Source organism: Lepidothrix coronata, unplaced genomic scaffold (genome assembly GCF_001604755.1).
Source record: "Lepidothrix coronata isolate B3197 unplaced genomic scaffold, Lepidothrix_coronata-1.0 Scaffold271, whole genome shotgun sequence".
NCBI lineage: Eukaryota > Metazoa > Chordata > Aves > Passeriformes > Pipridae > Lepidothrix > Lepidothrix coronata.
This window is the reverse complement of record NW_016690451.1, coordinates 801,744-815,023: the sequence shown is the minus strand read 5'-3', so window position 1 is coordinate 815,023 and position 13,280 is coordinate 801,744. Positions and strand designations below refer to the sequence as shown.

Sequence of the window (13,280 nt, the reverse complement as noted above, 5' to 3'; positions counted from 1 at the left end):
TATAAAGAGAATTCTGGTCATAGTCTAGTTCAGAGCCTTAGCACAAGAAGATTAAGAACAGAGGTGATTTCATTTCAGGTTCTATTATTAAATTTTATCATTAATTTTATTACGGAGTATATTAACTCTTCTATTTTGCATGTATAATACAGTTAGCCAAAATCTTAATTTCCTATCTGTTTCTTTTCATGGATGGGCTTTAAAGACAACTTTGTTTTTTAAAAACCTGTTCTGGTTATTAATTTTCCTCCTTTTCAAGTAGGTTTAAATAAAATAAAGACTTCATTTAAAGGCACTAGTCCAATTTTCTTTTAAAGAGATTCTTCTTTTCCTCCTCAGTTATTGGAATGTGGTGGGAACATCTTTGATGCAATCTCTATCGCAGTGAAGGCAGCTCTCTTTAACACAAGGTAAAGCACAAATCTCATTTCATGTGAGTGAAAGTGGCATGGGAAATGGAAGAGAAGTACTCTCTGTGAGCAAAGCATTTTTAATGCTTAGTTATTTAAATAAGAAATACCCAAAGCAGCTTGCCTTCAGATACAAGGCAGTCCGTTTTCATGCAAGTCGTATGAACTAATATTTAGTTCAGTTTCTAATAATCAAGTGTCATATTGCATTGTGATTGTATGCACAGTCAGGTTCACAGTATAACTTCTGTTCTGTAGCCCAATCCAGAAAAAATTGTTTGACCGTGAGATTTTGTTGCAGGTAGTTGGAGGACTTTGTGTTGATGCCTTGTGGGTTTGAAGAAGTACTTACTGATATGTGATGCTCTTGATTAAGAAGCCCTCTGTCAATGTGACTAGTGATTTATAACTAGCCTTGATGTTTCTCTTCTGATTTCGTTCTCATTAATTTTTAGTCTAGAGTTCTTTTTAAAACTAAGAAGAAAATAGTGGTAGTGAGAAATTGTGGGGAGGGGGAAACAATGTGTCTTTAAAAGAACTTTGACCCATGCATTTTAATTCAAAGAATGGAAAAACAAAATCTAGTAGAATGAATGATGGAAATTCTCTGTGTGGTTTTTAATGGTATGTTTTGCTTGTATTTTTTCTATTGTTTTTATCTTCTTTATCTGTAGGTGGAAGGCAGTACAGAGTTTTGTAGCACCCTTGAGAAAAAAAGCTAGTGAATGGCTTTGCCAAAAAACTTAGGTGGCAACAATAGCGGGAAGAGGTGCAAAAGTTAGACTCTTATAAGCATAAATGTTTTAAAAGTGGATTTCAAATTGTTCTTCAGCATTAAATTAGAGATCTGCTAAAGCCACTAGTGTAGTTCTGGCTTATTTGTCAGGGAATCAATGCACTAGATCTGGAAAAGTATGTGCAAAAAGAAGAGGAAAATACGTTTTTGAAGACAGGCAGTATATCAGGTTATAAACACTTTAAAAGGGGATGAGGGAAGAATCCATTTGAGACTAGAACTTGTATATATTGCTGAGAAATTTCCCATGTTAATCAAATTCTCAACAGTAACTTTTAACAGTAGATTGTTTTTATAATATTAAGAAATACTGTCACAAATATAATGGAGTTGGCAGTACTCTAAAGGGAAGAAGTGCTGTGTTTCTGCCTGGATGCAAAAGTTGTATAGTTAAAACAGTTACTACCACGTAAGTTGTTTTGCAGATGCAAGGCACATACTTTATTTATAAGATAACTGGGTCTTTTTTCTTATTTTAACCAGAATAAACAGAGACGATCATATAAAAAGTAATGAATTAAATAAGCAAGTAGAAGAAAATGTTGCTTTGGGAACATGGGCAACATGGAGGGTGTAATTATTCTAATGATTCTGCTTTATTTTGATTTTTCTGACAACTTGTGTCCTTTATATAATCTGTAATCTATGGAAAACATCCAGAGTCCTGTTAAAGTTGGGTATTGTATCAAAATGTGGTACAATATGACATAATGGAGAACCTGTTGATTTTTTACCTGTGAAAACCTTGTCTTACTGAGTTGAGCCATACATCTAATCTCATAAAAGATCAGAAAGTCAAGAGGTGAAATACAAAGTGAAAACCTGTTGTCCTCCTTCGCTATTCCTCTCACTTTCTCTTGGTAGCTACTAAGTTTTCTTTGGATCGACCCAAGGCTGTTTAAGAGTAGCTTCCCATTCTCCATAAAATCTTATTGTCCAAACAAGACAAGATGTCAGTTTGAAAATTGCTTCAGATTAAGTGTTCTGAACTTTGCTTGACATGTGTCCCTCTTTAAGTCTTACTTGCTTTTCATACTTTGTTTACAACCAGGTTTTTGTTAGAACTGTTTCCAGATCTTTGCCAGCCTTGACTGCAGCCTTGAAACAAAGAGCAGAGAGCTCAAGCTGCTGTTTTTCTTGGAAGCTACAAAATTTTAGATATTCAGATAGGCATTTGAAAACTTCAACTTCATCTTCAAAATCTTGCTCTGAGCATTTCTATAATAGCTATGGACACATTTTTCTTTAGAGCTAAGTAAATCCAAAATCATAATTTAAGGAATTTTAGGCAAGACTGGCAGGATTTAAATCCTTTGAATGCCTGACGTGATTCATTATATCCCCTTCAGGCATGGAACAATCACAATATGACTGTTTTAGGGGGAACATTTACTCCTTGCAAGTTTGTATTGTTCATCATGTTCTAAAAACTATATCAAGATCATGTGCAAAAGATAGCAGGCCTCAAACTTACTTCTTACCCCTGTCTCCAAGGTGTTTAAGGATGGATTTATTCATGATGGAAGTAGATATTGCAAAATATGCAATATTAGCTACTGTGTCAGGACATTAAACTTGGTTCTGTGAAATGTGTCTACTTGCCACAGAGACTGCAGAAACTAGGCAAGTTACAAAAACTAAAGAGTTTATAACACAACAGCTTTGCCAATATCGAGGTTTTTTGCTGAACAGCATGGTAGAGGCAGAACTGATGCCTGCTTGCAAGGGTGGAACTGGTTTTGCAGTTGTGAAATCTGGGTCTGCAGCACATAGGAAAGAGCGTTGTTTGTTCCTTGACTGAGTCTTGCTGTACAGATTTCTGCCCTGATTAGTTACAGGAATCAAAATAGAAAAATGAAAGTTGCAAAGTAAACATGCTAATTCTTAAGACAAATATTCACAAGCTGGGAGAGGAAATCTCCAGTGTTCTGGAAATGCTTTTGCTACATTCACTTTTCCTAGTTTTTGTGTCCATATACCCCCTTTTTTATGCAACTATGATTCTTGTGTCTGATCTTTTTGCCTTTGCAATTGTTCTAATTTACACCTCTTTCATCCGTGCTTGGCCAAAAAAGCTCCTTGCAGGCGTTTTTCAGGTATTAATTCTGGAAACTTTTTCTTGCAGACCAAACATTGCTCTGGTTTCATGGCTATTTTAGAATGGAATTAAAAATTGCTTAATCTCACAGATTTTCCTGAAATCTTTCTTTGTTTTTTAACACTGCTTTGGCACATAAACCTCTTGACTAGGCTGTTTTCCAGTGTTGTCCTTGTCCTGCGTAGCTTGAGGATCAGTCACCTTGTGACTTTATTCCATCAATTTTTAATGGAATATTTTAAACTTGAAAATAGGCTTTGAGGCATTTCTAATGGGTTGGAAAAGCATTTGGAGTTTTGTTTCAGGAAAAAGTACACTTCACAATTGTTCTGCTTACTCAAAGTCTTAGTTTTGGCTTGGTCCAGGCCACTGTGCTTGTAGGGAATTTGTTGTCACTGGAGCAGGGTTAGCTGCTGTGAAGTACTCGCCACTAGGACTTTTAGCCACAAATAACTAACATACTCTTCCAGGGAACAATAAAAAGTCACTTTGTATTGGTGGGGGAAATGTTCATTAAATCAGTCCCTATCTCCTCCTCCTTCAAAAGAAGAGGTTTCTTACAGACGGCATAAAAGAATGTAACCTCCAGAGTCTAGTTATGAGCACAGTGCTACTGTAAAAGTACTAATATAAAACCAGATTGTGGTTACTGAAGTTAGCTGTCAGGGGACGTCTTGAAATATTTTGTTTTCAAGTGCAAATGTGTGGAAAAGAAAAAAAAAAGTAATATGGGAGCTGTGTGGGGGTTTTACTGGCCAGTAATGCGAAGTCTGTCAGTCAGTACTCCATCCTAACAGGCACCTGGATAAATGAGGGTATATAAGATGCTGATGTTCTTGGCAGCTTGAGGTACCATCTTCTACTAAATTGTTTTAAATTATTTTATTCATTATGCTAAGAAAAGTGCCTAAAGTCATGCCATGAAATTCCCATTAAATGTCTATCACAAATACAATATATTTGCCACTGATAAGGAGCCTGTCTTAGTTCATTTGTGAGAGAGTTCATCATTCGCTACTGAGAAGAAAGCGTTTCTTGGATTTCTGCCTGGGTTTTTATTCCTGCCCTGTCCTTATATTTTATATATCCCTTGTATATCTGTCCTTAGAACAGTAGAGTCTTCTGGCTTCTTAAAGAATGAGAATATCCTGCCAATCTTCCCATCTTGCTAAAGAGAAAGGATTTTACTGATGTTGTCTTTCTCTTTACCCCAAGTCTTCCTTAATTAGTGTTGCTCTTTCCTGAAGGGCTTTACTACTTGTATTTGCTACTGATGTCACAGCTTTGCCAAGCAATGTAATTACTCTAATTCTGTCAACTTTACTGTTGTTTGCAAAGTTGAGAGCCACTGTACGAAAGGATTCAGTCTTGGTAATTTCTCTCCTATACATCCAGCAGAAGTACAAAGAATTGTTCAGAACTGATTTGTGCAAATTCCAAAAGAATCTCTCCCCATATAATAGTGTAAAAAACAACTCAGATTCTAATGGTTCGAATGATGTAAATATGATGATCTCATCCTAAATGTCTTCGAACTTACAATGTTTTCTTCCTAGTCTTGGGGAGTGAGTTGTTAATACTTTGATCACATTCTGGACTTTTTTTCTAAACATTTTGCCTCATTTAGAAGAAACAGCACTTCATGGAGTTGTGACTGTATAGCAGCTTTATTTGTTATCTGTTCTGGCAATGATTTTGCACATTTTGTTTCCACAGAATACCCAAAGTACGTGTTCTGGAGGATGAAGAAGGCACCAAAGAGATTGAGCTGTCTGATGACCCTTATGATTGTATTCGACTTAATGTAGAGGAAGTGCCCTGTATTGTCACGCTAAGCAAAGTAAGCATGACAAATTTCTGACCCTCTACCTAGAAACTTCAGTTTCTATTAGTTTCACCTGCCAGTTATTATTTCCCTAGAGATAAAAATTGTGTTACAGAAATGGTCAGTGTCCACTATGTAGATATTTGTTTGTCTTTTGCCTCCTAATTAAGAAGAACTTCTATTGAATAAGGGGGTTTTTTGCATCTCTGACTTGTAGGTTTCTATTTGATGTGCTCTTAAAATGCATCTTCTTGCATTCAGAGGAATTGTTTACTGGTTTTTATCTGCTCCTTGCTTAACATCTGTAGCAGCAGATACTTCAGTGTGTTAGAACAAGTGGCCATTGTTGTGAGGTGCAAAAGTTGTGGCATCTGCCTGGAATTACATGATGAGTATTTGTTGCTGGGGACAGAACTCCATTTTCAGGGGTGCAGTACTGTGCCTTCCCTTTCAAACAGGTTTTCCATATATAGCACACAGCCAACACAGTTGATTTTATGGATGCTGCAAGTTCCATTGCAAGTGGTAGTGATTTGCTTAGTTACCTGAAAGTTTATGTGGCATTTCTTTTCAGCAAGTTGCATAAATAGCAGAGGCCATTGCTGAAGTGAGGGCTCACCTGAGTCTCGGGATGTGTAATTTTCACCTAGAGGGTAGCAAAGTCCATGCTTGGAGTTGAGGGGGGAAAGAGGAATAGGGAGTTTCATACAGATTAAAGGATGGTAGAGAGGAAAACAGTATGAAATAGTGACATGTTTATCTCACCTCTGTTGTGTAACGTACACAATTTGGGGTCAGAGGCTGTTTAAATACCATGCTATCAAGTCAGTCTCAGACCACTTAAAAAGGCCACATGATATTAGGATGGGAGACTGAGGTAACTAACAAAGCTGCCACTCACAGGTTAACTTCTTAATGGAAGCCCTTAGAAAACTGCGAACTGATACATCATTTTGTCACTAACTTACAGATTGGATATAGGCATGTGGTGGATGCTACCCTTCAGGAAGAAGCCTGTTCTTTGGCAAGCCTGCTTATTTCTGTGACCAGTAAAGGTGCCCTCACTTCTATGAAGAAAGTGGGGAAAGGTAGCCTGGATCCTGAGAGTATTTTTGAAATGATGGAGGTAAGGAGTTTTGAGCAGTTGACTGTCTTGGATGATACTGGATGAATTGGAACTTGGGTATATGGAAAGCTGCAGTAAGGACTTTTATAGCAGAAATCTTGGAGCTTTGATTAGGTGCACAAGGGACTTTGTAAAGGTCACAGTTTCTTTGAAACAAATTCTAATGTGAATGGATGTTATCTAAAACTTCTAGATGCCTGAAATGCATGATACTCACATATGTTTCAGGCAAGTACTTCACAGCTGTAAGACAGTAAAGCTTATGCTGATAAACTTTGAGAGTATTTTTAAAGAACATGTTCCCTTTTTGATAGTTTCTCTTAAAAACTGAAATAGCAAAACTCCTAATATGGTAAAGTCCCTATAAACGTAGAGAAGGTGTTTTTGAATTGCTAGTGCACGGTGTTCTCTTCTAGCACAACTCATTTGTTTTATTATAAGCTTACTCTTCTCTTTTTACTGTTGTTTTTCTTTGGTTCTTTATTGGGTTTCTGATCTGCCCTTACTTCATAAAAATACTAGTATCTGGATATTGTCCACATCCATGTAAGAATTCCATTTTAAACCTTTCTTCAGGCTCTTCTTAAATGTTCTGCAGTGTAAATTCTCATGCCTGAGTTTGGCCTTGAGCGTGAGACAGAAATGGGTTTTGAGCTTGGAAGTCAGAATGAAAATTAGATACTTCAAACTGACTCTGTTTCCAAGAGATACAGGACTAATTTCAGCCCAGCTGTAGTGAGGAATGCGGAAGTTGGAGCCAAGTTTGACAACAGTTGGTCTCAAGTGGGAATTACATGCTTGAGTATATATGGCACTTGACTGTGTCAATATAGAGTGCTAATTTTGGTGGTACCAGTGGGGATTTCATTTGTGTTCAGAGATGTCACTTTCTCCCTTATCTGGATAGAGAGGTTTTATCTCTAACTTGGCATCCTAAAGAAACCTAACTTCCTGTGGGCATCTGATGTGTCTTCCTTGATGGATTTTGTGTCTGATGCTAACTAAACGTCATAGAAAACTTGATGTTTTGGGTCTAGGGCTGCTAGAGAGGTTGGTGCTTAAGTCAGATACAGGTTCATGAAGAAGCTGACCTTAGTGCAAATTCCCTGCACCGGGCTTTGATGGAGCCTCTGTTTTGATCACCAATTTCACTCTACATTGAGCCCTAAATAGGAAATGAACTTCTGCAGTTCCATTTTATACCCTACCCCCAAAGGCTGTGCCTGGAGTTCTGTAATGCACTTCTAAACACTGGTCAGAGATGCATATGGAAGGTAACTGTGGAAAATCTTCAAACCATCCTATTCTGCGAAGAACATTAGTGAACTTGTCCCTACTTGTTGGTGCAGGAAGTTACAAGCTTAAGCTGATCACTTTTGGAAGAAGTCTTCCCTCCTGAATGTTGAAGAGTTTGAAAGAGTGAGAGATAAAGCTGATCAAAAAAAAACCCAATATGTTTTCTGGAAAGTCAAGAGTTTATCTGTTTGGCCCTGCCCTAAACCCAACAGCCTCATTAGGATACCAAGAAAAACAAAAAGACCTGGGAATATCCACTGGAAAAGATGCATAACCCATGTTTGACACCTCCATTCCATAATGATTCGGCTGCAGGTCAGAGTGTCAGCTTTCCCTGTCTTGTAGAAAACAGACGTTCTAGGGCATATCTCTTAGTAAGGGAGTTTCATGGGAAAGTTTTGGGAAGCTGCCAGCATTAGGCTTTTCTTTCCTAAGTTTATGATCTGATCCATTAGAGAGGCAAGCAGCATTAAGAAAGCAATAGTCTTGCGTCAATACCAAAGTTCTGCACAGGTCCCGTTCACTTTGACCTGGTGCGAGTGACGTTATCCTATATTTGAGGAGTAGAATGCAGAAAGTGTATCACTCCTTGGGACTCCAGACTGCTGCAGTGATCTTTGTCCCAGTGCAGAGCTGTTGGGACAGTTCTTGTCTGTGCCCCCCCTTTATTTAACGTGACTCATAGTATCTAGTATTGACAGCTACCCTGCTGCATCAAAGCTCTTCCCAAATTTCCTTTGGTACCATGGGCCGTGTTCTCTCACCTGGATCTTCGATTAGAAATGTACCTCGTTTTAAGGTTTGTGCTCCCATGGTTCCAGTAATTGTCACCAACAGGTGAAAGAGAGCTTTGTGTCAGCTGTATGGCAGGCCTAGGCTTCATTGCATAGATCAGGAGCAAATAAACTCAGTTTAATATAATCTGCCTTTGGCTCTTTACAGATAGGTGGGCTCTCTTCATCTCCATATGGAGTCTGTATTTCAGATCATTTAGAGAAACCCTGGGAAAGCTTTAATGGGCACTGTTGCCTTAAGAACTTTTATTTCAGCATTGCCTAATGTTTCCTTGCCCTGTAGCTTCCACAGTACAGTTGTGGGGGGGGGAAGAGTAGAGGCTGGTGTCAGAGCTAATCCTGGTGGCTTTCCACTGCTGGAGTTTCCTTTTGTAAAGAAGACATTGTGTTAACCCCTTTAAGGGCCTTGGACAGTACAGAATTGCACATCATATGAAAGATCTGCCCACAGACTGATTTGGTGATGCAGCCAGTGTGCATTTTGGGCTTCTCTGGCCATAGGACACAATGTTGAGCTAGTCTAAATTCACTCTGCTGATTCTGAGCACCTTCAGAAGAGTTCAGAAGGGCCTGAATTTTTTATTAGTAGACTGCTTTGCTGGTCAGGTGTCTCTTGTCCTCTGGCAGCTAGAATATTGCTTTATGCTGTGTGTGCTGACTAATTTGAGTGTGTGCTTGTGCCTGATGTGAATTTAATTTGTATTCCTGGATGATCCAGCAGTGCACAGATCTGGTATTAATGATCATAGAATGCTTCTTTGATGAATGAGAACACTGCATTTATGTGTGCATTTTTCCAAAACTTAATCAAATTAAAATGAAACTTCCACCACCATTATTTTTCTTAATTAAAAGCGTATTTTGGTGATACCAGCTGGTGTATATGAATCATCAAAGGGAAAATATTTGTCAAAAGGAAGTGTTCCGTAAGAGTTGTCTCCTGTTAATAAGCATATGTCTCAGGTTTGTTTTGCTTTCTTTGCATTGCAGACAGGACAAAGAGTAGGCAAGTCACTGCACACAGCCCTTCAGAAGATTTTGGATGAAGAAGAGAGTTTGGGGACGTCACGGCCAAAAGTTGGATTTCTAGGATGAGATTTTATTAAATGTTGAAAACTGTTTTTAATTAATTGTGCAATCTTGTGTGTTTGTGTATAAAGAAAAGGTTATTTTTTTTTCCAGTACAGTTCTCATTCTGGCTGAGAGGCTTTTAAAATTTTCCTAAGCATAAAGAAAGCTACAGTTAAGCGCAGATGAGAAAATCAGAGATGCTTTCCATACGGGTCACTGTTCGCACCTGGGAAGTGCACCAGCAGCAATTGGTGCCATTGCCTGGGAAATGCTTGAATCTATTTTCAAGAGTGACTGGTGTAGGTTCCACTTAATTCTGTTAGCACACCTTCCTCTTCTGTAGACCAGGTGCTGTGTTCTGGAGTGTACTTGAGGCTGTGCAGCACTAATGAGAGTAGCACAAGGTGGAAGTCTTCCTTCTAATTACCTAACTATTCTTCGACTAAAATGTGGTTAGATTTTACTATAAATAAAACATGTTTCCACATTTCCAATTTGTATTTTAAACCAAGATTTCTTTGCTCACTAGAGCTCTACCTATCCCTTTTGCCAACAGGTGCAATAGCAGCATAGCCACAGCTTTTCACAGTGGCTAAGGAGAAGGGGCATGGCTAAGGTAGAAGGGAAAATGAGTTAATTTTTAAGAGTTAGACAATTCAGCTGGAAAAGCATAGTGTCTGTCAGTAATGATCCTTCATAGGGAAAGTCAGAAGGTGGCAGGTAAGGCATGCTAACAAGTTGTATCACCTGGTGTTGAAAGCAGTGGATTCCCTCCCTACATCAGTTGGTTGCCCCAGCAAAGAGTAAGAGCTGTTTATTTGGCAGGATAGGAAGAGACAACAGACGGAAGAAATCAAAGGAAGAAGCTGGTTTTTAAGAAGTTGATATTTCAACTGCATGTATTAGAATGCATGTTTTGAATAGACATTATGGCAGAAGTTACTACAATAATCCAGGAGCAATGTTTTCTGAATTTCCTGTTTTAATTTTATTATATCAGATTAAGAATGTTCTCTTGACTGTAACATGTTTGGTGGGGAAAAGGGGAAGGCTTTTGCTGAAAGAGAGCTGTAGATACAGGACAGAACATATTACTAATAATCATGATCACGTTAAAATATATGGAGTGCTTAAGGTCCCCAAATCTCTTCAGCCCTTTTCCTAGAGCTCACTCACATAATTGCTCAAGGTAACTGCAGTACTACTGTGTATTGTACAGATATGTGTAGCCACTAGTATAACAAGCAGGTAGGTTAAAAAAAAAAGAAACTGTCCCACAAAATTTGCCCAAGATTGTATTTTGAAGAGTTGAAGAGTGTGTATTTTTTCAGTACTTTAAGTAGTAGGTTAGGTAGGTTATGATGGTGCAACGTGGATAGAGCCTTCCTAAATCTTCGTTCGCGAAACCTAGCCATGACATAGTAATAGAGCCAAGAAGTGACAATCAGTATACATAGTCTTTAATCACTTCAGTAGAATTATTCTGTGTGAGGCAAACACTAAGCCAGGTTCATCTTTACAGTAGCTGTCATCATTCCTTGCCATGCAAAGCTACTTGTAAAAATATGAAAGAAAACTTAAGGGAGAAAAAACATTTAAAGTACCTGAGACTTATCACAGGCAGTTTTTGTTTGATCATGTGTTGTTTAATGTTTCAGAAAATGGTTAATCGAAATGAGACTGCAAGTCCTGAACCTCAGCCATTCCCTGAACAGCTGTTGCCTGTTTTATTACAGATTTGTGGTTGGATACCAAAAGGCTGCCCTGAGTGATGCTCAGGATGAATTTTGTAACATGGTATTAATAGTGTATTTCTTCATAGCCTTCCAGCTGAAGGATCTCCAAGCATTTTGCAAGTTACATCATTTAGGATGTCCCCTCTCCACATCCTTTTAATTTTAAATTTAATTTTCTGAGAGCTGGAGGTGGTGGTGGGAGAAACATTACTGTGTTTCAAGTGTGTTAACTGACCCCTCTGTGGAGGTGAATATATGTGCATTCCCTCCCAACTTCTTACTAAGGATAGCAAATATGTAGCCATCTGAGATTCAGGATACCTATGTGCTCAAGATACCTAGAAAGAAAATTCTTGGTACCTCAGCTTCTGTGTTTGATGCCAGCCCAAGGGAACCTGTGGAACAGCTGTGTATACAAAAATGGCTACCTTTATCACAAAATATTTGGTGCCAAGCACTTCCTCAGAGCAACACTGTAAATTAACATGGTGAAAGCATCTGCAGCACCTCCCCTAAGTGTGCATGTCCTCCCCCTGGTCTTCTGTAGCTGGGTAGGCAGGCACAGAATGCATTGAGGCTCTCAAGGGGTCCTATTCCTTATGTACTCAGTGCTTCCCATCAATTGGCATGGAAAAGCAGTGGGGTGGAGTGTGACCCCAGTTCAGACTGGGTCTGCTTCAAACCCTGAGATATAAATAATGAGCGAGCCCAGCCAAAAGTATAATACAGCTGCTAGTTGGTCTCAGCTGCCCCTGGAGGTTTGCTGCTACCAGCTCAGGTCCCAAATGGATAAACAAAGCTCTGACAGGGGTAAAAGGTCCTACAGCTCTTCCAGTTGATACAATATCTGCCAAGAAATCTTTGAGACTGTGGTTCTCAGGCATGCTAAGGGCTATGCTGCCCATTTCTGTTTTCTTAGTTCCCTTTAACCCCTCCCTTCTATTGCAGATTTTTAGTAGAGACTTCAGCTGAGAATGCTCCCGTTCCCGTCTGGGCTGATGGAAAGTTCCATGTGTTGCTGTGCAGATACTGCCACGTTTTCATTGACTCGAGTCCAGTAGAACTAAGAGGAAACATCTGTGGAGAGGGATAGCTCTCTGTTTGTCCCAGAAATTAATTGCTTCTGCTGGGAGTGTCGAGAGGCTGAAAGCTGTGTACTAGAGGTGAGGAGTCTATCAGCTCCTGCTAGGCTTTTACTCATGTTGCCTAAAAAGCACACACTTCGAATTTACCTGCTTCACAGGGACAGTCTCCTTGGAGCAGGAGAGGGCTAGCCTGTAGGTCAGTGGACCTGGCAGATTTACCAAGCCCAGGAATCCTGTCAGCCAGCATTTTGCAACTACAGTTCAAAATTGCGGTTGTGTGGTTTGGGGAGGAGAGGGGAGCTTGTTCTGCCCTGTGGGCAGAGGTGGAGGCAATGGGGAGGAGTGAGGCTATGCCACGTGCAGGCAGGCTTTATATGAAAGCTTGCTTCATCACAGCCTCTCGTAAAGACAAGTTGGTGTGAAACAGAGCTTGCTCACAGTTTCTGTGAGACCAGAGTGTGCAGATCTCTCTTTGAGGGATTCGGCACCCTGATCTGACATAAATACTAGGGTGTTTCTGCATTTTCTTTCTAAGTAGGAATTAACTGAAATTTACCCACTTCTGCTAGGACTGCCTCCAGCTTTTCTTTTGAAGTTCAGCAAGTGCCACTGCCCTCCTCATCAGTGCGATGTTCTCCAGCCCTGCTGTGGCCCTGGTTTACTTTGCCTGTGGTCAGCAGCCACTGAGACCCAGAAAGTAGAAGAATCAAAGCTGTGACTGATGAGACCTGAGTGCTCCAGTCCTTACCCCAGAGCCTCCTTTCCTTTAACACGCTTGAGCAAAATGCAAGAGCAGGTCTGCAAATGGTACTGAATCTCTTCAGCCATCAGCCTCTTATTCCTCCCTGCTCCCCGATCCCTTGTCTCCTAGTGCACTCCTGTGTGATTGCACTCCCTGCCCATGTGAGGCAGCTTTTCCTTCTAAGGCAAAATGTGGCTGCTCCTGTTAGCTGTGCCTCACAGAGGCTTCTTTTCCTTTGGTGAGGTCCCAGACTCCCAGTGATACTGCTTGGCTGCAGCGGGGCATTTTGGTACATGCCTCC

At 39.8% G+C, this 13,280-nt stretch overlaps 1 protein-coding gene across 1 annotated transcript; it reads left to right on the top strand.

Annotated features, from left to right (window-relative positions):
• Window positions 1-315: 315 nt before the first annotated feature.
• LOC108507830 (exosome complex component RRP42-like) lies at window positions 316-9,886 on the top strand (the record flags this gene model as incomplete). Its single annotated transcript, XM_017836124.1, has 4 exons — window positions 316-410; window positions 5,021-5,144; window positions 6,100-6,255; window positions 9,336-9,886. Coding segments are annotated over 4 exons (480 nt in total), but the record flags the coding sequence as incomplete, so codon positions are not given.
• Between the last annotated feature and the right edge of the window lie 3,394 nt (window positions 9,887-13,280).